General features: G+C 43.4%; 6 protein-coding genes across 6 annotated transcripts; 3 read left to right on the plus strand and 3 right to left on the minus strand.

Moving 5' to 3' along the window:
- Positions 1-531: 531 nt before the first annotated feature.
- On the minus strand, positions 532-1,569 carry SERLADRAFT_432410 (uncharacterized protein; the record flags this gene model as incomplete). Its single annotated transcript, XM_007312599.1, has 1 exon — positions 532-1,569. The coding sequence occupies one exon, from the start codon at positions 1,567-1,569 to the stop codon at positions 532-534; it is 1,038 nt and encodes a 345-aa protein (XP_007312661.1).
- A 6,491-nt stretch (positions 1,570-8,060) lies between these two features.
- On the plus strand, positions 8,061-10,551 carry SERLADRAFT_404796 (uncharacterized protein; the record flags this gene model as incomplete). Its single annotated transcript, XM_007312600.1, has 5 exons — positions 8,061-8,261; positions 8,598-8,877; positions 9,316-9,384; positions 9,444-9,620; positions 10,133-10,551. 5 exons carry the CDS (start codon positions 8,061-8,063, stop codon positions 10,549-10,551), a joined length of 1,146 nt encoding a protein of 381 aa, XP_007312662.1.
- Positions 10,552-10,694: 143 nt separating this feature from the next.
- On the minus strand, positions 10,695-15,911 carry SERLADRAFT_444441 (uncharacterized protein; the record flags this gene model as incomplete). Its single annotated transcript, XM_007312601.1, has 16 exons — positions 10,695-10,978; positions 11,029-11,079; positions 11,128-11,293; positions 11,345-11,498; positions 11,552-12,406; positions 12,460-12,655; positions 12,703-12,764; positions 12,823-13,654; positions 13,704-13,909; positions 13,963-14,301; positions 14,357-14,740; positions 14,790-15,014; positions 15,080-15,493; positions 15,550-15,617; positions 15,656-15,775; positions 15,809-15,911. 16 exons carry the CDS (start codon positions 15,909-15,911, stop codon positions 10,861-10,863), a joined length of 4,293 nt encoding a protein of 1,430 aa, XP_007312663.1.
- A 2,003-nt stretch (positions 15,912-17,914) lies between these two features.
- On the plus strand, positions 17,915-18,462 carry SERLADRAFT_339506 (uncharacterized protein; the record flags this gene model as incomplete). Its single annotated transcript, XM_007312602.1, has 3 exons — positions 17,915-18,039; positions 18,095-18,224; positions 18,292-18,462. Coding segments are annotated over 3 exons (426 nt in total), but the record flags the coding sequence as incomplete, so codon positions are not given.
- Positions 18,463-19,395: 933 nt separating this feature from the next.
- Positions 19,396-23,204, minus strand: SERLADRAFT_432414 (uncharacterized protein; the record flags this gene model as incomplete). Its single annotated transcript, XM_007312603.1, has 10 exons — positions 19,396-19,618; positions 19,679-19,728; positions 20,896-21,185; positions 21,666-21,687; positions 21,746-21,995; positions 22,051-22,277; positions 22,339-22,721; positions 22,786-23,038; positions 23,087-23,129; positions 23,182-23,204. The coding sequence occupies 10 exons, from the start codon at positions 23,202-23,204 to the stop codon at positions 19,396-19,398; spliced, it is 1,764 nt and encodes a 587-aa protein (XP_007312665.1).
- Positions 23,205-23,531: 327 nt separating this feature from the next.
- SERLADRAFT_404800 (uncharacterized protein) lies at positions 23,532-26,097 on the plus strand (the record flags this gene model as incomplete). Its single annotated transcript, XM_007312604.1, has 13 exons — positions 23,532-23,600; positions 23,662-23,697; positions 24,095-24,145; positions 24,181-24,234; positions 24,257-24,551; positions 24,608-24,800; positions 25,022-25,128; positions 25,193-25,246; positions 25,302-25,369; positions 25,462-25,510; positions 25,566-25,588; positions 25,766-25,825; positions 25,882-26,097. 13 exons carry the CDS (start codon positions 23,532-23,534, stop codon positions 26,095-26,097), a joined length of 1,275 nt encoding a protein of 424 aa, XP_007312666.1.
- Positions 26,098-26,517: the final 420 nt, after the last annotated feature.

The following is a 26,517-nucleotide window of genomic DNA, read 5'->3' on the forward strand; positions in this document are numbered from 1 at the left end:
TTCTGATAAGCCCGTGGACAACGGGTTTGAGACATATTCTGAAGTAGCTGAAGGGTTTCAATATGAATACCAAGTTGCACTGTTGAAGCATACAATTGTATTGGAGATGTTAACTACAATACAAGTGGCTATATATACTGTCCTACTTTAGGGTAGGTGTTTGTATTGAACAAACGACAACGGGTGAAAAACTATAACGAGTAATGAGTGTGGGAAATAGTAACAAGTAGTGGTAGGTAGCTACTCAAAGAAGAAATAAAGTTCGTATGAGTCACAGTTCGTAACATTACCCCCGTTTTATGTTCAGACTGCTCCGAAGTCTCCTAATTCTCCATCTATGTTGTACCGTGCGTCGTTGTCCAGGTCGTTATGTATGTTGTCCAATCCCCAACTATCCGGGGCAAAGGGGTAGTTGCGTTGTCGGTTACATTCATTAGCTCGGTGCCCTGGGGCATCTAACCTGCACGTAGAGCAAGTATGGTAACGACAATAGATGGCGCAATGGCCATATCCTTGACATGCATAACAATGTCAAACACGAGGGCGGTGTCTTCGTTCCAAAGAGGATTGTGAGTGAGTGGAATTGGAATAGTCTGATATGGGCGAGGGCTTTTTGCCTTTACTCCCGGTGGATAAAGTGTCCCCTTCATTGCTCCTCAACAACCTTCCATCCGGAGATTTGTCGCTGGTTGATATCAGGGTCTTCCCCTGGCCTGTGTGCGGTACTTGGGGAGTGCAGCCCGAAGGGATAAGGAGTACCGGCTTGGGGCGCTGTTGGTGTAGGCGGCGGGGGCAATGCGGTTGGGGAAGTTGGGGAAGGGGTGTCGTTGGTCGCGTAGGAATCAATGTGTCCTGCAATGCGTCAACTATGTTGGGAACGGGGGCTATTGAGTCGGTTGTAGAGGAATGTATTGGGGATAATGGAGCGGGCACGGGTAGAACAAGATCTGGTGATGATGGGCGAGATGCTGGTGGAGGCGGTGGTGGAGAGTGAGGGGGGTGACATCCTGGAAATGTGTGTCCCGTGAGACCTGGTAGGGATAACAAATCTGGGGGAGGGGAGGTGAGGTATCCTCGTTGGGCAAGAAGGTTCCTCACGTCTTCACACACCTTCTGGCCCCCTAATTGTAGGAAAGCCTTGACCGCTTCTTTCTCTCCATTCTCGCAGTTCTTCCTCAAGCGTTGTTCCAGGGATTCTATCTGCAAGTGTTCCATGAGCAAAGTCGCTCCAATACTCAATGCGGAATTGTTGTCCCGTGTAAGCTCGTCTACTAACGAAGCCAGTGAGACAGTGACTGCGTGTAGTTCATCGGCAATTAGGAATGATTGTTGCCAGCGATGGAACATGTCCAGAGGATAGGTAGCGTAAGGGCAATTGATGTTAGACTGATGGAATAGATAAAAGTATGCGCGCCTATCTGACATCTGTTCGGTGGCATCTACAATGTTGGTCTGTTCGCAAGTAAGGGCTAGTCGGTGTGTCCATTGGGCTTCGGTGACTACTGGTGGTTCGGTGAGATAAGGAGGAAACTGAGGGGGTTGTTGGTCAACAGGGGTGGTTTGAGACATCTTGTCTTGGGTAAGGATGTAGAAGTGTAGGAGGGAGTTCGTTGTTAGGGATGCTTTTACAATTTGTGCCTCTTTTTATACTCCGTCAAGGTCTTGGAGGCATTCTGTAGGTTTGCTTCTTCTTCCCAGGAATTTTTGGCCGACAAGTAGTCCTTCCATTTGATTAAATATAGATATCCTTTCCTGTTCTTTTTGTGCCGTAAAATGGCTTCTACTTCGTGTTCCTCTTGATTGTTGATTATCTCCACTGGTGGTCTTATGTAATTTTCTCCGTGGACTTTGGTTTGTTTGTACGGGGTTAGAAGGGTTGCGTGGAATACAGGATGGATTTTCCATGCGTCTGGAAGTTTTAGTCGGTAGTTAACCGGCGATACTTTTTTAAGGATGACAAAGGGGCCTTCTCGTTTCCAATTGAACTTTCGGTAGGGTGTTCCTTTCTTCTTTAGGTTTGTTGCTTCTAGCCAAACCTTTTGTCCAGTTGTGAATGTAGGTAACAGATGCTGCGAGTATTTTTGCATGTGTGCCCTTGCTAGTTCGTGTGCTTGTAAGGCTATGGTCCTTGCTTCTAGCAGGCTAGATAGTCTTTTGCTTACAGCTGGTATGTTGGTCGTTATTGGTGTCGAGGGGAGATCTCTGGGGTGGTATCCCATTATTAGATAGAATGGGGATTTGTTCCGTGCAGAGTGGGGTCTGTGGTTGTGGCAGAATTTGGCTGTTGTGAGATATTCCGTCCAAGAGTGTGGTAAATTATTGCAGAAGATCCGCAAGTACGTTTCTATCTCTTGGTTTACCCTTTCGGTTTCTCCATCAGATTGAGGGTGATATGCCGTTGATAGATTAATTCCGGTTTTGAGTAATCTGGCTAGTTCCTTGGTTACTTCTGATGTGAATTGTGGTCCTCTATCGGATATGAGTTTATCATGTAATCCGAATCTTCTAAACACGTGTTGGTGAAATAATTTAGCCGTTCCTAATGCGTCAATAGTTTTCCTGCATGGTGATAGTATTACCCCCTTTGTAAGGCCGTGGTCCACCACGACCATGAGACTGTCATATCCGTTGCTTTCTGGAAGATCTGTGATGAAGTCGACGGACAGGTTTTTGAATGGTTCAGTTATTTTGGGGCCTATAATCGGTTGAATGGGTACTTTGATTGGGTTTGTAATCACCTTACTCTGTTGGCATGTGGCTCACCCTGCAACATATTCTTTGATCATTTGCGTCATACCTGGCCAATAGTAATATTGTGTTACTAATTGGGTTGTTTTCAGTTGTCCAGGATGTCTGGCTGTGAGTGTATCATGTTGTTGTTGAATGCATGCTTTTCTTTCTATTCCTGTGGGAATGTACTGGCGACCTTTGTAATAGACGTCATCGTTTTTGATGGTCCAATCTGTGGGGTCTGAGTGTATTGGCAATTTGGTTCCATCGTGTAAACTGTCCTTTATGCGTGTGAGAAATGGGTCTGTAGTCGCTACAGTGGCAAAGACAGTTTTTGGGAGCAGTGGCATGTCTTGTTTGTCATCTTCCATGTATAGGTCCGGTCTCCTGGATAGATTGTCTGGAATTGTCATTTGTGTCCCTGGTACGTGTTTCAGAGTATAGTTGTACTGTGGGAGGAGAAGTTGCCAGCGTCTTTGTCGTGGTGTCAATTTTCTGGCTTCTTGCCAGTATGTGAGATTTTTGTGATCCGTCAATATCTCTATTGTGTGTGTGCTGCCTTGGATATAGTGTTTCCATTCTTCCAATGCTCTGATGACGGCCAGTAGTTCCTTGTCGTATATCTGGTAGTTCTTTTCCGCTGGGGATAGTGTTTTGGAGAAGAAGGCACATGGATGCCATACTCCGTTGTCATCTGGTTGGTTTAACACCGCTCCGGTTGCATGTTTGGACGTGTCCGCCGCAATTTGTGATGGTTTGTTAGGATCGGGTATCTGCATCACCAGTGATTTGCTAAAGCGGTGTTTCAGCAGCGCAAATGCATTTTCTTCGGCCATTGTCCAGCTCCAAATTTTTCCTTTTTCGAGTAGGGCATTGAGCGGTTTTGCAAGTTCCGAGTAGTGGCCAATGAATTTTTGGTAGAAGTTGCCAAATCCGAGGAACTTCCGTACTTCGTGTGTGTTAGTTGGGGTAGGCCAATTTTGGATTCTGGCTAGTTTTACTGGATCCATTTGTACCTGGTTGTGGCGAACAATCATGCCGAGATATTATATTTCGGCTACATCAAAGGTGCATTTTTGTAGTGTTAAATATAAGTCGTTTTCCTGTAGGCGTTGTAACACTCTTTTCGTCCGTAGAATGTGTTCTTCAGGCTCCTTGCTGAATATGAGCATATTGTCCATATATATGATAAGCCACCCTTCGTCTATCATGTCCGCGAAGAGGTCGTTCATCATGCGTTGGAAGGTGGCAGGGGAGTTGCACATGCCGAAGAACATTACCGTGGGTTCGAAGAGTCCTTTTCTAGTTTTAAATGCCGCCTTCCATTCGTCTCCTTCTTTTATCCGGACATTGTTATATCCCCATCGTAGATCCAATTTTGTGAAATGCGATGTTCCATGGAGTTTGTCTATCAGGTCGGGGATCATGGGTAGTGGATAAGGATCTCGGATGGTTTATTCATTTAGTTGTTGATAGTCCTGGCATGGTCGTAGAGAACCGTCCTTTTTGTCTATGTAAAAGAAAGGGGAAGCCATTGGGGATTTACTTGGTCGGATGTATCCTTTTCGAAGGTTATTGTCAAGGAATTCTTCGAGTGCCGTGTTTTCCTTGGGTGATAAAGGGTAGATTTTACAATCTTTTGGTTTAAATTCTGGTTTTAGGTTTATGGCGTGATCGTAGATCCTTCTTTTGGGTAATCTCTCTGAGGCCTTCTTGTCGAAGACCATTGCAAATTCTTTGTAGGTTTTGGGTAGTTTCGTTATCCGTTTCCCAACATTGTGCTGGATAGCTAATTCCATTGCGGTGTTAGTTTTCGCAAAGATCCGTGTTTCGTGTACATAATTGATCGATAGTTCTGGCTGATCTGTTGTGGTGGTGTGAATCATGGATTGGTTGGAGTGATGTCAGATTGTGCAAATGGCGTATTGGGTGTCTACACTTTTGGATGTCCAGTCTATAGTGGGGTTTACCTTGTGAAGCCATGGGTATTCAAGGAGAATATCTTCTCCTCCTAAGGCGGTGATAAGGAATTTGCACATAGTGTTCCTTCCTCCTGCTTCTACCCACTGATACGTGTAATGGGTGATTTTGCCTCCGTTGCTGACGGTTCTATCTACATTTTTGCATGTGATGGGTACTTCTAATTTGTTAAGGGGTAGGCAATGTTTGATGGCAAACTTTGCGTCCATAAAGTCATCGGTTGCTCCCGAGTCAATGAGCGCTTTGGTTTCCAATGGTTTTTTGTCGTAATGTGGTGTCAATTTGTAGGGAGTTCAAATTAATTGTAGCTATGGTTACAACGGCTATTTGGGACGGTACCAACATTGGGGTGGGTTGTCCTTTCAAAAACCCTCTTTTTCTAATTTGTCAATGGCAGAGGCGCGATCGGCTTCTCCAAGTTCTCTCCACATTTTGAGGATGTGGGAAATTCCTTTTCCATCTTCTACCACGGTCTCTGTGTCTTCTTTTCCTGTGATTTCGGCTGTACAAATTTTTCGTTCCGGCTGTTTTCCTTTTCTTTTATCCGGGCAAAACCGCGAGATGTGTCCTTGTTCTTTGCATATAAAGCATTGCCCTTCTCTTTTGAGCGAGTCTTCTTCATCTTTGGTTAAATGTTTTGCCGAGAATGATTGGCTTCTTCCTCCTTTTTCTTCTCTCTTCTTTTCTCCTTTCTTTCCCCATTTCCCTTTGCTGATGCTGTTTGAATTTGTCCAGTTGGCATCAAGGCCAGCGACGGTGCTCATCCATCCTGCAATGTTCTTTGGTTGGGTGGCAGAATTGAGCACGTTTCAAAGGAGATACGGATGTATGGAGCTTTTGTATACCATGATTAGTCCTTCGTCGTTCAAGCTGCTTTTTCCCGCTTCTACCATAAAACGGGAGTTAAATTTTACTGCCGTTTCTCCTGTTTCCATTTTCATTGTCATAAGGGCCGCAATGGCCGCTCCCTTTACATCCGCTGTAATGAATGTTCCGTTAAAGTCAGTTTTGAAGTCTGCCCATTTCGGGTATTTGCCCGATCTGGTGTATTCCATCAGTTTGGTCTCTTTCCATGCTAGGGCGGCTCCCTCCTTCATGTGGGAGAGGGCTTCGAAGACCTTCTTTTTGTCGGAGTCGTAAATGGAGTCGTTTACGTCAAAGTATGCTTTGGCTGACAACATCCAGCCATTGGCTCGGTCGGGCATTCCATTGAAATCGTCTATTTGTCCAAACTTGGTGGGCTTGGGTGCTGTGGCGTTGGACATGGTGCTAGTTGGTGGAATGGGAGATGGGTTGGGTGCAGGGGGAAGTATCTGAGGTGTGGGATGTGGCACTGGTTGGCCTTCTGCAGCAAATTCTTCAAAGTCTTGTCCGTTGTAGATGTCTTCTTCCGCGACCGGGGGATCGTGTTGGGTTCTGGGTATTAGCTGTGGGTGACTTCTCGCGTAATACTGTAACCAACGTGTTCTAGCTTCAATGAATGTGTTTGCTTGTTCTCTGGTATGAAGTCTGGTGACATCGGGTTGGGGAAAAGGGGGTGGTGCTGCTGTTCTTTCTTGTCTTGACAATACTGGGGGTGTGGCCGTCTGAGTAGGTTCTGCTCTGGTCTGTGCCCTGGTAGTGGGTCTTCTTCCTTGTGACGTTTTGTCAACTTTTTTGTCCCTTTGCTAGAAAGCATGGGAATGACGGTGTAGAATACAATTGTTTTGTTACGTTTGAGATGTACAAGCTTGGTAAGAAAAGGGTTTCTGGATATGGAAATGATTTCTGATAAGCCCGTGGACAACGGGTTTGAGACGTATTCTGAAGTAGCTGAAGGGTTTCAATATGAATACCAAGTTGCACTGTTGAAGTGTACAATCATATTGGAGATGTTAACTACAATACAAGTGGCTATATATACTGTCCTACTTTAGGGTAGGTGTTTGCGTTGAACAAACGACAATGGGTGAAAAACTATAACGAGTATTGAGTGTGGGAAATAGTAACGAGTAGTGGTAGGTAGCTACTCAAAGAAGAAATAAAGTTCGTATGAGTCACAGTTTGTAACACATTGTGCCTCTGACTGCTGTTTCTCAAGCTGTGGAGCTCATCCCATTATATGCACATGAAAGATTCCGCCATTGATGCAAGTAATTCACTGGAGTGCCGACTTGTTTTTTTTTGAACTGTTATTCGGACAAAACAGTGTATTGTTCAATGTTGGTGGATGACTGATGTGGGATGACTAACTCCCAATGCTGCTGCTGTACTAGTCCTTTTGTAAATCTTGTTGCATGATGCTATCATATTTTGTTACTTTTTGTTATTAATTATGAATATGTTACAGCATGATGCTATCTAATCACTGAGATATTGGTTATTGTTGTGAGATAAAAATTATCAGAGCACAATTACAGAGATCTCGCAGCAGAACCTCCCTCATCCTAATAAGGAGACCGACACAACTTTGCACCAATTGCATGAGTTGGCACCAGAATTTCAGAAGCGCCGACTTAGCCGCTGTCAAGTCATTTTGCAGATATTACAGCTAAATTCATATTGATAAACCACCACATGAGAGCACACGTACAGGAAGACAAAACAGAATGCAAATAGTTTCAAGTGCTGGCCACCTGCATGTGGCTCTGTCAGAGTCTAACCACATCAGTTTAGCCTTTTTGTTAAAATTTAGTCTAATATTCCAACTCAATTCAACTCAGTGGAAAGTCAGTCAAACTCCTATGCGTGTAATTTTTCAAAATATTGGTCTATCAATATGAATTTAGCTGTACAAACTATGACTGTACTCCTGACAATTCATTCCTGAAAACTAATAAAACAGATAGTCAAAGAATTATGTAAGCTGTAGAAGTGCTTTTCAATGCTGTGCAGCTGTTCAGACATACAGTTATTTACCGGCACTTGAACCACCACCAACACTTGGACCAAACACAAATTACACATGAATTCCAGTCACAACAAGTAAAACAATGGTTGAGGCAATAAAATACAATACTTTGCTATGCTTGGCCATAAGATAGGCCTCACTTGAGGCCACCATTAAACTAATGATTAGTATTTTACCCTTGAAATCACAAAATTCCATAGCTACTACAGGAAATACAAACACTGTAGCCATTCTAACCAATGGAATATTTACATTTGCTTCTTGGCTTCATGGTCCCAACACCTGATTGGAAGATCAGTGACTCCTCATCTTGCCACTACAATGCCAATGAAGAAAGTCAATAAGGGTGTTAAGTTGTTTATCAGTAAACAAGATATACCTATTATGGAATAGTCATTATTAGGGACTTGAATATTACGGCAAATAAAAATGCTCACTATGTCTACAACGCACTCAGGTTATGGCTGGCCGTGCAAAATCCAAGTGCAAGAAGCAACATACTGCAATTGTTGATAAAGAAAAAGGTCTTGCATATGCAATAAAAGTGTGGAATAATGACAAAAAGAAGCCAGAGGAAGATCAGAGGAGTCTGCAAGCAATTTGTTGTGAGGCAGAAGAAGAGATGAACAAGAGGAAGAAGAAGCATATTACCATTGACAGGGTTACTCTTACGAGACGACTTGGAGGTGGGAGAAGCTGTCAACAAGCAAATGAAGAAAATCATTCCTGGCTTACATCTGAAGAGGAGGAGAGCATCATCAATTATTGCCTTGACCTTGCAGCAAGAGGCTTCCCACTCAATTATAAAAGGCTCAAGTTTCATGTTGACACCCTCCTACAAGCATGACTTGGCAATTCTTTCCCAGAGACAGGGGTCGGAATGAATTGGACTGGGCATTTTCTTAATCGACACTCAAAGTGCTTGGGCACATATTAGAGTTCTCCACTTGATTCTGCTTGTGGGCGGGCAGTCAACAAGCACACATACAAAGCATAGTGCAACTTACTTGAGAGCACCATCAAGGATAATAATATTGTCGAGGACTGCATCTGGGCAGCAGACAAAACTGGCTTCCAGCCTGGGAATGGACGCAAACAGCGTGTCATTGGTCCTGCACAAATGAAAATGCAACATCAGCAGCGGGATGGAAACCGCAAGAATATCACTATGATGGTGACTATCTGCGCTGATGGTGGATCAATTGCGCCAACTATTATCTACAAGGGGAAGTCATTTTTGACAAATTGGCATCAAGACAATACTCTGAAAGCCTCATGTGTTTGCTTTGCTGGGCCTCTGACTAGAATACTAAGGACTCACATAATTATAGAGTTGCTCATTCGCCCAAAGGGTAGACTGATGGTGCAATTGGACAACTTTGGATTGAAGACTTTGACAACAAAACCCACCAGAAAGTGCACGGACGAGCTCATCTTCTCCTTGTTAATGGCCATAACTCCCATTACACAAAGGAGTTCCTAGATTATGCCAGGGAACATATTCTTCATGTTTTGTGCTATCCCGCACATGCCACTCACATCTATCAAGGCCTTAACGTTGTTGTCTTCAGTCCATTGAAGAATTATTGGACGGAGGCACGTGACAGCTTTGAGAGTTCTACATGTCAAAAAATAACTAAAAACAACTTCATTATGATCTATAAAACAGCTCATCTCAAAGCACTCACCCCTGAAATCATTTGTTCTGCATTCAGGGCAACTGGCTGACCGGAACATCATTACCGAAGAGATGATGGCCCCAAGCTTGGAGACATCATCTCAAGGTCAGCTGCCACTTCCACAGCCGAGCCCTGTTCATGTCATCACATCTCTTATGTGTCAGTATCGAAACAATACCGAAGATATTCAATGCACCCCATTTCCATCAACTCCCATGCCAGGACTGTCACAAACTCCCCATATGAGTCAACCCTCCAGCCAGGACAGCAACAACAATCCATTCATCAACTCGGGTTGCGGCAACACCTCAATACAGCGGCATCGACCACTTTGGCACACAGTGGTGACAAAACCGGATAAACCCGGTCTCTGCCAAAGCAGCCATTGTTCTCCATGGAGCATAGCCACCACTCCATGGAGTAACCATTGTTCTCCTAGGAGTCATTATACTGTAGCGAGTAGCACCTCCAACTATAAGTAGTAGGGGGTTTAGTATAGGAATACCTCAGTCGTTTCTATAGCCTCTCGGGCAGCGGCTGAGTTTCACTTAGTTTTATTAAGTGGCAAAAGACACTGTCAAATCACTTGCATCTACATCAGCTTTGTTTCTTGTTGCTGATACCCCACTCACCTCATCTCATCACCTCCCACCATTCACACCATCCCAAATCTCCCCAACACGGCGCAAACACAAACACCCTCTGCTAGATGAAGAACCAGCAAACAAAAAAGAGAAAGCTTACCAAATGGCATTACATGAATCCTATAAGCGAGAGCTTGCATCAAAAAATGCACTCATTGGAATGTAGTCAACTGTTGTTTTGCAGTTGATGTTTTGTGATTGTCTGTTAGGTCAGCTGGCAGCACAGGAGGAAAAACAGAAGAGAAGAAAGAAGGGTCAACTGAACAGTGATGGACTGCCGAGATTACTCACAGGTGATGAATTTTATAACCGTGTGGTTGAGCATCAAACCGCTTTGGATGCAGCAAAAGCGGCACAAGAAGATTGTTGTAAACAAAAGGAGGAACAATCTGGGGTGTTGACAGAGTGGAAGAAGTTAGAAAAATTGCGGAAAACCTGGAATACGGCATGCAGAGAAGCTTACCATGAGGCCATGCACTTGTGGAAGGAGGAAAGTAATCTTGCAAAACAGGAGCGAAGGCGGGTGGGGTGGGGCAAAGCCAAAGCTAGGAAAGCTGGCAGTGAGGATGAGCAAAGTGATGAGAACATTGATGGCATGGAGAGTGATGGTGAGAGCGCAGAGGAGTAACCAGTGCTACCGTGACAATATCGCTAAGATAATGCTGTTTGCTGTCGCTTGGTCACTGACTTACCCGTTTTGGTGATGGTTCAAGTGATGGAGCATCCATGATAAGCAGTCAATCCTTGTGCAAGCAAATCGCAAAAATACAGCATTCAAGTTTTATTTTATTTCCTTTATACTATATGCTCGAGTATATACTGAAGTCATCCTACCAGCTGATCTTAATAAAATGTTGTTGTTGTGAATACAGAAGCAATCAAAAACTTGGTGGTTCAAGTGTCGGTAAATAACTGTAATACTACATTTGTTAATTTACTATGAGTTGATGTTTGTAACTTTTTGAACCCATTCCATAGCCTTTACCTTGACGGCTATAGCACCTTCCCCATGACCGAACTTTTGCTCAAGATCTAGCCACTTCTTGAAAAAGTACCTGGGACAGGTCAACGAAAATTCGGATTTACTTTATGATGTTACACATACTTTGCATTGTGACCCGTCATATTGATTGCAAAAACTCGGTTGAAAATGTCACTGGACCCTTGTCAGAGAGTGGTAACCAGGATAAAAACTGTTGCTTACCGCAAATTTTGCATAGCACACTGACCTGCTTCCATGTCAATATATACTGACCATAAATCCCATCGCTTTGGATGCGAGTCAACCGCGCCTTCAAAGATTGTTTTCCCCCGTTCAGGATCTCCGAGCTTATATTCCATCTGAGCAAATCTGGATATTGTTTTCAAGTCTAGTATGAAACATTATGAGCTTTAATACGTATAACTGGGCTGGAACTTACGTTTATTTATCTCCAAACTATGTAAACTTGCAGAAAGTAATCTGCGAGCCTGTTCTAACTTGCCGCAACGTAGATAGTACTCGGCAAAAAGGGTCCATACTTTGGAACTGTGACTAAATTTCCTGCAGGCTCGTATGTACTGCTCTTCAGCTTTCTATACAGTATTTTAGTTAACATGTAAGTAGTCTCGAAAATGATTCCACAAACCTCATGTTTCTCGCTTTGTTCAAAAATGGCTGCCAGGCGGAGATGAAGAGTTTTGGCATCATTGTAGCGCAAGGCATCTTTAAAAGTGGTTTCCAGCGTATCGTTTGTGCCATATGTGTTTTCCAAGTTCAACATTGCAATCCACACGTTTAACTTCTCCTGTTCTTCACGGAAATTGATTGTTTGGATAGCCCGTCGCCCCAGTTCCCGCGCTCTGTCCAATTCTGATAATTGTAATTGAAAGGAAATATAACGTATCCATAGAAATGACGAATTCGGCGAACCCAATAACAGCTTCTCGAAATCTGCGATGGCCTCGGGGGGTTGGAAGTGTATGTCTGCTGTCAAGTCGCCGTCTTTTACTCCCTTGCGAAATGTCTTCTTGTTCTGCCCAAGATCACCGTCTTCGCTACTTTTAGAGGAAGATTCTGACAACGTTCCAAGGTCAAACCATTGGAATGCTTCCAGATTCAACAGGTGTGCAGAATTTTGGAGTAGCGAAGCTGTATAAAGCTGGGTCAAGGGAGTAGCGATATCAGCAAGCATGTCTTCGCCATCATTTTGTTGCTCTCCGCTGCTGACGTCTTTCCGAGAACTGTGATCACTATCGACAACTTCGCGAATGGCCAACAACTCCCCGTTATCACATACGACGCTCATAGTGCCTTCCCCACGATCTTGAAGAACTATATCCATGTCAGCTTCATGGTCGTCACCAACAAAATAAGAAGGCTTCAAGCCGAATGATATTCGTCGATTTTCTTGGTCGATTGATAGAATAAGGGCCTTTACTGGATCCCCTTCTCGGAAATTACCAAGAGATACTGTAACATCAGCATCTTTGTTATCTGATAACTATGAAAGACAGTCATTACAACACGGCAAACATCTCGTAAATGAACTTATACCTCAGACTTGTGGCATAGTCCACTGAGCGTTGATCCATCAATCTCAATGAAAAGACCATACAATTCGATTCGCTTGACACGGCCCGTGACCTTCTGCCCTTGATGTAGATCAGCAAAAGTGAACGAGTCCGTTCCATCTCTCGTCAAATCCCTTGACCGAAATGTCATCTCTACTTTTTTGGTCAGAACATCCACGCTGCGAAGTGGTGAACATTAATGTCATACTAAAATCGAAATACGTACCTCAGAATGCTGCCTTTAACTACTTGATTCGCCGTAAACCGGCTTTTCCAATCTTTGACAAACTTTGAACATAAGACCTCTTAAGTTAACGATTTAAAACTAAGTTAATGTGAGGCTGACCGTATTGAAAAGTTCCTTGATCTGCACGCGTGCGTCAATCCCACGTCCGAGCATCACAAACAAACCATGCTCTGAAACACTCTTGACGAAACCCCTCACTGTATCTCCGGTTTTAAGTTCTGCGAATGCCTTGATTTCCCGGTCAGTCACAAGTCCGGTCTTCACTGGTAAAAATCTCGATGGGCGAGTAGATAGCGTAGCATGGTTATTGGACTTATCAATGCCGATGACCACCGCCTTCAAGATAGAGTCAACCGGAAGAAAAGAGATGCCAGCGTCGTAATTGTCAGAAACATCCGTGGGATGCAGAGAGCCACTAATCCGTGTCGAAATTTTGACGTGCGCACCACTGTGACAATGGCGAGTCACTCTTCCCCCAACAACCTGTCCTATCTCAATCGTGTCCATTGATACTGCGCCCTTCTTGATCACCGCCCTCCCCCTCAAATTACCAACTACAAGAACAAAATCCTTTTCCAAATTCCGCGAAACAACAACCAGCCGATCAACCCGATCACCAACTTTCAAGGACATCTCGAGCTTAGCCGATGTTGTGCCATAATGATTTGCCAAATTTCTCAAGGAGATGAGAGCTGGCGCCTGAGTGGGCTGCAGTGAGAGGGCTATGTTCCTTGTATGTATTTCAGTAACGATGCCTTCAACAGTACTGCCAATTTCAACTCCAGTGATTGTCGCTGCCACAGACTGAACATTCAATGTTACTTGGCGTATACTGGCCACCATACGTTGATTCTTTGCGTCGATCGAAATGATGCGGACTTTAACAACCTTACCTACCGAAAATTCATCGGCCAGTTTTCCTGTAACTTGACTAAAATGTGTTGAGAAATGATCGTCAGATCAAAAAGACGAAAACATACCCAACCTCCTGAAGAGGTATTATGGCCTTCACGTTGTTATAAAATTCGACTTGTATGGCCTTATCTAAGATTTTGGACACAGCAGCGTCCGTCACCAAACCAATATTGTCGTCATCATAAGAAGATAGAATAGGCAGCGTAGATTCAACGAGGGTCTTTTTCGCAGTAAGCACTATACGCCGCTGTTCAGAGTCAATAGTGAGTACCTACGTTCCATATGAGTAAAATATTATGATCCACAAGAATATCATTTGCTCACACGGCATTTGATACTGACTCCTAGTTTGAATCTCAGTGTCGGATGCTTAATCGCTATATCTGCGTAATGGTTAGGCCAGACTACCCCGTCGACGTTAGCCGATATAGATATGAATAACGCGGACTTGGTCATTTGCTTTATCGTTCCTCTAAGAACTTCGCCGACAAGGATTTCACCAGCTTCCAAGAACTTCTGCTCCAGGACCGATCGGCGCAATGAAAGCTGCAGTATACCGTCCAAGGGGTGAAGACCTGTTACGCGACCTCTGTGGATAGTATTTAATTTCCAGGGTCCAGTAGCTGAAAGCGATAGGACGTGATCATCAGATATTTGAGAGATCTGAAAAATATATCTCAATAAGAGAACAGCTCATAGGAAAGGGAAAAATACTGACATGCACGAATCCCTCTACTCCCGGCTGCACTTCTACTATGAGTCCTTGTTCCCCTTCCAGCTTATTCACTCTGACTGCTTCTAATACCGTGCCTATCGGATAACTTTCGACCTCCTCTTTCTTTTTCAATCCTATTATGTGGTCCGCAAGGCTCACGGCAAATGTCGGATAAGGGCTCGAGTGGACGCTATAAAGCACTCTAGCTTTCACTTTCCTTCCAACTTTATATTCTTCCATTTCACCCGCAGGTAAGTGGAACTCGTTGACTACTCCATTAAAAAAGTGAAGTAGCTTGAGGTTTAAACCAGCGGGCTTTGCAGATATGATGAGCGATTGCACCATTGATCCCGGAAGGATTGACGAAACATGAGTTACTTCTGAAAGCTAAAGAATATATTAGATCACATTACACATTGACTACTGCGATACTGACCGAAGCAGACGCCAATAATTCTGGGTCGACCGATAGTGTGCAATTCCGGCCATCAGTGGACATCTCAGTGACACAAACCTCTACCAAGGAGCCAACTACGAAATGATTCGTGTTAACATGGGCTTTACGGTAGTCTTTAAATGATAGAAAACCAGAAGTATCAGATATGCCTAAGTCAAAGATATACCCATGATCCTCAACACTTCTGAGCGCTGCGGACATAGTCTACCAAAAATTGGACAGTCAGTTGGAAGTGCCCAACCGCATAAGATCAAAATAGGATCACATACAAATCCTGTGGTAAGGTCAGACTTCTGAACCCCAGCATTGACTCTTTCGGGGATGAGACTGAGCTCAATTCGTCGGCTGGCTCTGATGGCGTCGTTTCTGACTTTCCCTAATCCGCATACATCAGCGGACCCCGCCGCGTGAGTAGCAATGACAATAGCCCTGACGTATTGCCCCGGGTAGAAAAGGTGGGCCAGTTCAGGAATATGAAAACTGGAATTCCAGCCATTTTCAATGTGAGAGTACTCGCCCGGCTGAACTGTGTTCGCAGGAGTAGATTCTAATCGCTCTGTGAGCTGTGAGGTGACTTGCGTTACAGGAACGTGTGCCACAATCCGATTCGGTAAAGATACGATCAGGGCCAAAGGATGTATGAACATAATCTGACCAAAAATTTTCATGCCAGGGACGATTCGCTATAAGAGATGTACTTAAGGAAGATTTTTCTAAAAATTGAAGAGGGAAATGATACTTTGTAGTTTAGACATTCTTTTAGCGTTGGATTCTTGATCGAATCGACATTATTCTTCAGTATGTGCCCTTGCTGCAATGATATTCAGCCGAGAAGCAAGAGTCACGAATAAGAAAATTGACCGAAATGAGCTTGACATTAGCTTCATCAACTCCTTCAGCTCGTATAGCTTTCACCTCGAGAGGAGTGAAACTTGTACCACCACCACGAGGAAATTCAACTGCTTCTTCGGTAAATTTTGCAACATGCTCAACATCACTCTGGGTTGCCTGCTTTCCTTGGAGAGCGCCTTCTGAAAATTTCTTCTTCTTAGATTTCTGGAACGAAGATTTATCGTCCAAGCCGCGCTTATGACCAACCATATGGAATCGTCTACGCAGATGTATAGCTAATAAAACAATCGGAATGAAAAGAAAGGCTTGCCTGGGTCGATGAATGTAAGGTTAAGCCAGAGAGTGCGTCGTATAATTGGGATACTTGCGGCCTCCCATGGAAAATGCTGGCATTATGCCTCGAACTTTTTCTAGCCGTGAGAAAATGTGGGGCGGTCAAGCGTGGGATATTGCCGTTTGCACCAATTCGGCATGTTCCTGTGGAAGATGAAGATAATGTAGCTGGTCCTTCTAGACATGACTGGCAACATGATGAAGATGCGGAGGAAAGGGTTGAGGATGAAGATCACACTGCAGGTAATATTATCAGGATGGATTGACTGTATATGTGAAGTGGAAGAGAGTATTTTAGATGGTGATGTTGAGATGAAAGCTAGTGAGGTCAATAAGTTTGCGCCTTTTACATCTGAGGTGCATTGGAGGATTGCTTTCTGGGCCGTACAGGATGGAATTGGGCATAAAGCATTTGATAAACTAATGACTATACCTGGAGTGAGCAACAGAGACTCAAACTATGTCATTGTAGGTTGTAAAGAAGTTAGGCTTGTCTTATCATAATATACAAGGACTTCACAAGGTGGTCAACAATGTTTCTGAACATGCTACATGGAAGGAGAGAAAACTATGGCTCAAGAACAATCCAGAGCACAAACATGTAGTACATATAGTTTATCATTGTGATCCTGTTGACACTACACCGCAGAAAAAGTCGGATTTTCCATGATTAACATGTGGCAAAAGTCTAGACATTTTTGTCACATGTGGATCAGATGTTAATGAGGTGTTGAAGGGAAAAATCACTGCGTTTTGACTTTGTTTACCTTTGTTTACAAAACTTCGGACTAGTATTGCAGAGTCCAGTATTCCTATTCTTTAGTTACTCATACTGGACTGTAGGTACTGTACACATTCTGTACTCTCTGATAATAAAGTTACTCATACTGTACTCTAGTTCTGTCCCTGTTAGCTCTCGGCAAGTGGCTAGACACTTCGCAGAAGTTCTCAATTGGACAGAGTGTACCCTTCAGACTCTTCCGCCAGTGCCAAGTGCACCATTTGTGATACCGCCCTATTCAAATCCATGGACCTTTTATTGCAGCCTCAGTCTGACTCAAGGAAACCTTGCCCATGGTTACAGTGTCCTCAAAACCCGCTTTCTAATGCTCTGCTTTGATTACTCTGGCAAGATGGAATGGAAGCACATAAGGACTCTTGGTGTGAACAGGTGTTACAATTGACATACTAGCACCTACTTACGCTTCACTTTTTGTACTTTTACTTTTACTTTTCCCAAGTCACATGACCAGTTATGTGACCATTTACTTTACTTTACATTTTTGACTTTTCATAGTCACATGACCAGTCATGTGACACATCACCTGACCGGTGTCTAGGCTCACCATGTGACTGGTCACATGCTAAACATCGGACTTTAAACTTTAGTTACAACTGTACAGTACCTCATGTATTTTAGTATATATACAGGAGCAATACATAGGGAAGGACTCAGCGAGTCCTCCTGTTGTCTAGCACAACAAACTTGTTGAAACCTGAGGGGTGATCCCTCCTTTCTCTCTTCTCCTTTGCTTGTCTAAGTTGTGCACCAGAGTAAGAAACTCTTGGTCATTACAAGCAGAGGATCCACAAACTCACGGTTCCATGTTCGTCCCTGTAATTCTCGGGAGTGACAAGACCACTGTCTTAGTTGCAACTGGACAGAACAAATAGTATCCACTCTATCTTTCAATTGGAAACATTCACAACAATGTTCGTTGTGCCCACAAAAATGGTGTTGTATTAGTAGGATTTTTGGCCATCCGAAAAAGTAAGTCCTTTACTATGTTTTATTATTGTGCGTACACAAAAACCTATTAGCTGACAAGAAATACAGCAATAATGATAAGTTCCGCAAGTTCCGCCGCCAACCTTTCCATACATCATTAGCTTTTATGCTTCAGGATATTTGGCCAGGAATGACCAGTCCCGAGGTAGCACAATACCCTGATCAACATCTCCGACAAGTCATTTTTGGACCATATATAGCTGATTACCCAGAACAAGCATTGCTGGCTTGTATTGTCCAGGGATGGTGTCTACGGTAAGTCCAGTTTAATCCTTATATAGTAATTCATGCTCAAATATTTTTCAATCAGCTGTACAGTGCTACCAACCAACCTTGATGGAGAAAGCAAAAGACGTTCAGAAGAGCATACAGAAGTGCTTGTCAATTGTTTGGATTTAGGTGTATTATGGGATGAGTATGGCATTGTAGGGGACCTGGTAGTAAGTCCTCTCTTGTGTTTTCAATGTATTATCTGATCTTTAATATAATTTGTCCGGTTCCTCTAAGCCTTTTACCAATGACTTTCCACATGCTGATATTCATGAGCTCTTGGCTCCCAACTTACTTCATCAGCTTATCAAGGGTACCTTCAAGGATCATCTAGTCACCTGGGTCGAAGAATATATCACACAAAATTATAGCTCAGCTTGTGCAAACAAAATACTAGATGATATTGACCAAAGGTATGTTGCCTTTGTGAACTTTATATATAGACTAGCTAATGAACACTGTGATCCCTCCTTTTCTCTCTTCTCTTTGCTTGTCCATGTTGTGCGCCAGAGTAAGAAACTCTTGGTCATTACAAAACCTTCAAACCGAGAAAATGACACATGATACCACTCTCTGCTCCAGAAAGAGATGAGGTATGAACAGCTTAGGAAGGGTTACATTCCTAAAAAGGATGGAGTAAAGAAATAATCTAAGTCCATAAAAGGTCAATATATAACACCTGTATAATATATTTTATAAGCTCTCATGGTGTAGTGGATAAATGTGATGTGTGGCTATAGGTTGCTTAGTCACCCAAGAGCTGACTAGCAGGTTAAGAGTTCAAATCCTGTTTGAGTTAATTTTTTTCAATTAGCCACACAACAATTTCCAACATCTATAAGAGCATTTATAGAGCTATATAAGGCTCTATAGATTGCAGAGGTTCTATAACAGATTTGACCACTATAATAGCTTTATGAGTACTTATAGTGCTATAGAGCTCTATATAGCTACCCCCATTAATCTATCTTACCAGCTAGCGCTTGCAGAGGGGTTTGGGACACCTAAACCAGAGCAAAGAGGGGATGATTAGCATATTTAAACTTATGACATTTCTTTGTGCCACCTGAGTTTTGTTGTGCTGTAAAAAATATCATGGATAAAACTGGTATGTGATAAGAAAAATGGGATAACTGTGATAGGACAAGTCTGGTATAGCACGCAGTGGGAGATTACATTGAGTAGGGCACCTGTTAATTGTATTTGTAAGGTGTATCGTCCGCCAACTTGTAGGTGTATCGTCGGCCAACTTGTAGGTGTTGCATAACAACTTGAGCGGTCATACTCGAACTACAGGAGAAAAGGATTTTAAGTGTGCAGCTGTCCACCCTGGCTTACCTATTAGTCCGCGTCAAACTCCGGTGATTCCTCCATTCCATACATCTCAAACATCTCCAAATCATGTGCCAGTGTATTGTCTTCAGCATCCTCCCCTGTTGCTATATCGTTCAAGTTGTCCAAGTCCCAACCTTCCCTTTCACAATTTGCTAAGCTCAGTCCTGGATCCTCATCATCAATATTTTTGTCAGCCATGCCAGAATCATTGAAACGGGTTTTAGGAGGGCTGTGTGTTTGATTGGAGTGAGGTGAATGTAAATTTGTCCCAACATCACTCATCACTGACACAATCCAGTGAATGATACGTGGAGGTGCTCTGAGTATGTGGATGACATTCTGTGCCCGGCATGTTAGTAGCCTGTGATGACCGGATAAAAATACCCTGAGTGTAAATGTGTCTGACGGCAAGACCCCATTGATATCGCATTGCCATGCCGCGATCAACAAACCTAACCATTACTCAATTGACTGATCAAATAAAAGTAGTTACAGACATACCTGTTGATATAATATAGTTTTGAGTCTTGACCATCTTGCACGCATCTTGACAAACCAACACCATCCGGGCGTGATTTGCCCCTGGCAAAGGCAGGGATAAGATGACAAGTGCGAAGCACATCGGCAGGATCAACAAAGCCAAACACATCATTGTCGGCCATAGGAACAAAGTGTAGTGTAGCAAGCTGATGGGGCTCACAAGCTTGAAGCTCATACCACCTCACCCATAAAAATCCCATCTGTCTGGGTCGATAGTCAATGTTGGTAGAATCAATGGAAATTACATTTACATGGTAGATCCCTATGACTTGAGCATGCAAGAAGGGGTGTGCTGATGATGAGCTAGAGTCGGGGTGAGCTAGCAACATAATATTGCAATGGTTTGTTTGAGGATTGATTACGTCTTGGGCTCGCTGAATGTTGTAGGTCGTGTAGTTGATGCGGAAGATCTTATGGTTGTATATACAGTTATTCTTGAAGACAATTTGCCCCAGCATTGTGCTGGCACTATATCAGAGCAGATTGGCCGATATAGAGGTGTCCACCATACCAGACTGAAGGTTTGCTGTTGATACTGCTGGGATGTGAGTGCATTGAAAGAGATGTGCCTTTAACTTCAAGATGAAATCCTGCTCAATGGATAACATTATTTTCAGTGTATCAAGGGCTTCACAAAATGCCATCACCTTGTCAGCAGGATTTTCTGCATATTTATTTACCAACTTGCCTACGTGCTCTGGAGTATTCTGAGACTTTCCGATAAAATGGTGATCGCTTGGTTTAACATTGTTTGCTTCCTGAAGGTTCTCAGTTGCGGTCGCACAATATTTTTATATATATAGTAGGCATAGGCGGGCTTGCCGTCATTCCATACTTGTGAGTTGTTTGGTATACTGCTTGCAACTAGTCCTGGTATATCAAGACTTCCCCGTGCAATGTTCTAATTCACCCTGATTTGATAGGATATTGTAAGAAGCATAAGAAAGTAGTAGGGTATGTACTTACTGGCTTTGTAGAGTACAAACCTGTAGTGCCAAAACGCCGGATTTGAGCAGGGTAATCTCCAAGGGCATGAAGTTTGTAAGTTTGTAGGTTGAAAGTTTTGGGCCGATGTCTAGTATCTGGGACAGCATTGCTGGCGGTTGCGGCATTGGAAGATTGGTTATTTGATGCTTCCTGGATCTGGCGGCGCTGTTGAGCGTTAGCTTCTTGCTGAAGTTCTCGAGTGCGGAATGCAGGGCATGTTTCACTGGCAAACTTGTGTAGTCCCTCCCCAAGGACTTTGGTTGCTTTTTCTAGAATGGTGATTGTGTAGTCAGTATGCATTCGTAATTTGGCGAGAAAATGCCAGTGAACAAGACAAAACAGCAAATGAAGGATTACTGTGTTATGTGGCTCTGGAAGTAGGCCTTCAAACACAGGGATTGCGCACCACATATTATTAGATTGCATTTGTAAGTCAAATACAAGTATGCATACCTGCAAAAGATCCTCAAAATTGTGAGCCGCCATCTTTTTCATCTCAGAGTTCTAAATACTTTCTAGTTATTGTCAAGTCCCTACTTTCGGAAGGGATACAATCCAACGTTTTGCGACCAATAGTCACAATATAGAAAAGCTGCACAACACATACCACATATCCAATGTGTTGACAAGGCAAGTATTCACACATTCAAGGATCCTTAGCTGTATGAAAATGGATTTCCATACCCCAAGTTCGAACTCGTGCATGAGGTCAACAACAAGAATAGAATACACATTGAACCCAAATGGACCAAGCTTGTTCGAGAATGCATTCTGAATATGGCATACCGCAATCAGTAAATGCACATGTTCAAGGAACTGGTAAACTTACTAGAGTAGGTACCATGGACTCGGGCTTCAGGATATCATTGACTCTGACGCTAGTAACTGCATAGTTTTGTCCATAGATCATTTTTTGAGTTGTGATGACTTTAGAACATCGTTCACTGTTGTCCATGCGTGCTAACAGTGTTTGCCGTTGCATGTTTTCTTCTGACCCAACATTGGGAACATCAACCATGGAGATCAAACAACGGGGGCATGGACAACTGCCAAGATTCCTTATGCTTGCGATCAGAATCCTGTAGCCCAATAAACAATTAGTTATCTGTTAAGGAAGAAGGTGTAAAACTGTACTTCTCTGGATAGTCTGCAGAGTATGTGAAGATGCGTGGATAGAAACATCGCAAGACCTCATTATGACACATGATGACAATACCATGTTTGTATGCTTTAAGAAATTCTTCATCAAGAAGAACATTCCATTGAGCATGAAATAACTCGCGGTGACAATGTGTAAAAAAGGTGTCGCTCAGCTTGTCGCCCACATGTTTGGTGGCAAAATCTTTGAATTCATCAGGCAGCTAAGGACAGATGGCGGGTATCAGTAACCATGTCACAGAAGACTGCATAGAACAAACAAACCCCCTCAAAGTAGGCTGCATGATTGCAGAGATTACATGAAGGCTTGGAGTGCCGATACTTTGATTCATTACCAAAGTACACGTAGAGAGGCCATAGCTTTGAGTTGCCAAAGGAGGTTAAATGTGTAGCATCCAACCATAGCATAAGTGCTGCGACAACACGTGGCAAGCTGCAGCCAGGCTCTGGAGGTGAATTTTGCAGATCTTTATGGGCCTCTAAAAACGCATCCAAGGTGTATAGCTCACCATATACACGGCTTTTGCCAGACTGATGAGGTGGACACCACAATAGTTGGTACGGCTTGTAGTGAAAATGATGATCATCCTGTGGGTTCGCAAGCTTTTCACGGATCAAGGACACAAGAGAGCGGTGATACAAGTCCACTACACGACATTCGCAGGGCCCACGATTTTAAGACCTGGTATGGAAGGGAACAGTGATAGTTACTGCGAGGTATGCTTATCTCCATCCTGAGTTCTTGAACGAGCGTTGTCACCTTGCTATGCCCAACACGAGCTTGTTCCAACTGTTGAGAGGCACCTGGAAGCTGGGTGGAAAACAACTTAGCCTCCAAGTGACTCCGCCTTGCTCTCCTTTCAATAAACAACTGCTTGGCAATACATTCATTCTCTACGGCCTCAGCAAAGTCCATTAGGTCTTCTACAGAAGCGCCGTCTGCTCCCACCTGAAGCGGAATGGCCTACCAAAAAGTAAGTATACTCTCAAAAAACATTCAAAGATAACTCACCAGGGGTGCAATTATACTTTTACCCCTCAACGTGCCATGAGGACTGGACACAGGAGTCAGGCTGGACCGAGTACTAGTAGAATTCTTGCGTGGACTTTGAACTGCTGGTCTTTGGCATTGTAGGAGGATGGAGTTTGAAGTGCAAATGTAGTGTAGTGAGCTAGTAATCTTGGAAATTTGGGTGGGTTATTTGTACTGGCGTTTTAGGTCCACCCACCCAGACGTAGAGGCCTTGGGGTTGAAACAACCTTAACCTATTCTCAAACTTTAAATATGTAAGAACTATGTGAGAAACTCACAGGACCCCAAAATGAGAGGTATGTAAATGTACTCATATTACTACTCCAAGTCATAATTGTTTAACCCATCCGAGTCCACTGGCAGCACACTGAGGCAGTTTGAGTTGCCATTAATTCTAATTCAGTTCTATCTACACAGGTCCAATATGTTCAAAGAGGAAGAATCAACTTTTAAAGCAGAAACTGAAGGCCAGCTGCCAAAGGTTTTGGCACTGGTGTGTAACACATGCGGCTTCCAAGGCTTCCTGGAAAAAACTATCATGATCCTGTTTTCAGCTCGGGTCTTCTGATAAGGGCTGTTCCCTGTTCCAAGTACGTGCTTTGTCACTCACGCTACTTCCAAATTCAGGTTTATATCTGATTCTCTGATGTGGTGAATGCTGTCAAGGGTACATGAAAAATCACCTGCTGCATAATAGTTTCCCTCTTCAAGTTCATTGGGTATGCAAGACCCATTCTCGTAACAGCTATTAATCCTCATGGCCATTTGACGCTTGCAAACTGGGGCTATTAAAAAGTCATGGTTGCTGTTGTATATTTATATGCTACTTCTACCAAGGGTCTTGTATGCATGGTCAGGACATCCGGATCCATTGTTAACCTAGTGCCTTATTCACTGGCACAACTTCCCAACTTCCAATAATCTTGCAATCATCTGGGCCGGACTCTGACCCTTCGATGTTATCAAGACATAACAGCTAATTTTCAGGTTGGAGCAGTGTTACCTCAACCTGAGGTTGAGGGCTTCAGGACCAAGTCTGTGAGTTGTTTCTTTTTACTCTGTTCTTTTCTTAGCACTGGCATCTTTTGGGGTGCACTGTCCCTTTAGAATCCAATCTGTACCAATGCGTAGGCTGATATGATAGGTCAGTGCAAAGGAGACATATTTGTATCAACTTGCTTAGCCTCAATTGGTGCTCGACTCACCACCATGTCCAATCCATCATCATCAACATCCACAGGCAACATTGACGAGACTGACAATGTATCATTTCAAGTCCCTGGCTCTCTACAAGATCTTAGCGATGCTGGCATCATACCCAGCTCCTGTTTCTACGATGGTTATTTTGATGAAGTTATTAGAAGACTTCACAGCCGTTATGATGAGGAACTCGTTCACGTCATAGCTGCTAATGTATTTGGCCTGGACCATATTCCCGCTCATGGTGAGCTATATGTCATCACACTTGGGTGTTAAAACTCTTGCTCATCACCACGCTAGATCACTCTCTCTTGACTTCAGCATCTGCAATCACAGATCTGGGGGCACCTTTTGCAGCTGAAGACGTGGAAACTCAAGGTGCTGGAGCCAATGTCGCTCCCAACTTAGATCTACTTTTGGTGGCAGAGTGTTTATTCAACGGAGGTGGCAATCTGAAATTGGTCGGGGGGTTTAGTAGTCTTACACATCAGTTGTCCGTATCCTTTTCATCCTTACCATATTGACATTGGCCTAATTTGTAGAGTTTTGATTGTCTGACCCACCACTTGCACTTTAAGAGCCGGCATCTGCTGACGAACCCCAAGAACCTGCATCTGGTCCTGTACACTCTAGCACACGCCACTCCCATAAGGATTATACGTGGAGGTACTGGGCCCCTTTCACATTGTCATCAAAATTTACACTGTTGCCCAGAACTCCTGCACTTACACCTGTCACTACACCTGCACATTCACATGAAAGCCCTAATAATCAGCCAGGTCAACTTCCCGATGATGATCAGCAGGTAGACGGATCATATGGTGTGTGATCCTATTTTTGTGAGTTCATTTTGTGCTCTGATGATTCATACCGGTCCGACAACAGACTTGGATGGGGTTGGGGGACACTGGTTTGAAGGCATCTTAGTCAACTCCCATGGTACGTCCCTTATCTTTCACTCGCGCAAGGGCACACTCTTGTTCACTATATACAGATACCATACAATCCCTGTTAACGTTCAGAAATGTCACCCCTGGGTGGTACTTGGTGCAAGTTACAGCGGTTTGTTTTGTGGATGTCAAACTCACACTCATTTTGATGTTTCCCAAAAAGCAAGCTCTCCATAAAATCATTACATCATCCATCAACGGCAGTATCGCCTTGCATACCAGCAGGAACAAGTGTTGTCTCTAGAAGTCAATTGTGAGTTTATTTCTGTGTCACGTCATTCAACAAATCTACACTAACTATTTTACAGGTTTTGTCCTTGACTCAGTGTCAGTACGCAAACCAGGCTATGAGGCATATTGCCTCTACTGTGTCAAACTCATGTTGAGGGTCCAATTTCTTGTGTACAGAATATCCTACATTGATTTTGATGTAGCGTTCATCTGGCCCAATCAGTGGACACTAGCCGTCAAAAGCTCCATTGCCTTGCTTCTTTGATGGGATCCCAAGACCGCATATGGTTTCTTCCATGAAATTCCCACTGGAGAGGTAAATGATGTTGCCTTTTTGGTAAGTCCAGTTCACACCACTCTCTTGCCTTCAAGTTGCTTTACGACCAATGCTAGGCGCCGGCCACTGGTATACGCTACTTCAAGAGTTGCGCATTTTGCAACCTTCTGGACAAAATTGTCTTTTATCAGGATTCAACTCAGTTCATGGGTGTCCTGAGTTGGAACAAAGAAGCTCAAGATTGGTTGCCGTTGAAACAAGTCACAAAGCAAACCATATCTGACCTGGGTGCAATGGTACCTCTTCCTACACTCTCACTATTATTCAACTGACAAGTGTTTGAGTCAGGTATGCATTTATATTGAGGAATCCAAATACGGTTCTCGGACACCATCGTTTGTCAATCTCCTTGTAGATAGAGGATCCCAGTGTTGCAGGAGTTTTAGCGGACATATTCAAAACTGTCTTGATTGAATTCTCTCCGACAGCAAAATTAACATGTACAACGAAAACCTTGACATATTGCCCGGATCTCCCATTGCTACCAAATTGTTAGCCCTTCTTCAGAGGGAGCCTGACTCGGACTCTGTGCCTTGATTTTATGTATATATATGTCTACTATCCACCATCATTGTTCTCTCCATAAATGACATTCATTGAGCTAATGATGCTATGAATTAACTTTGTTGGTTATGTGATCATTTGTTTTGGATGTCATACACTACACCCTGTCACCAGAATGGAATGTTATT

This window comes from Serpula lacrymans, assembly GCF_000218685.1.
Source record: "Serpula lacrymans var. lacrymans S7.9 unplaced genomic scaffold SERLAscaffold_1, whole genome shotgun sequence".
Lineage (NCBI taxonomy): Eukaryota > Fungi > Basidiomycota > Agaricomycetes > Boletales > Serpulaceae > Serpula > Serpula lacrymans.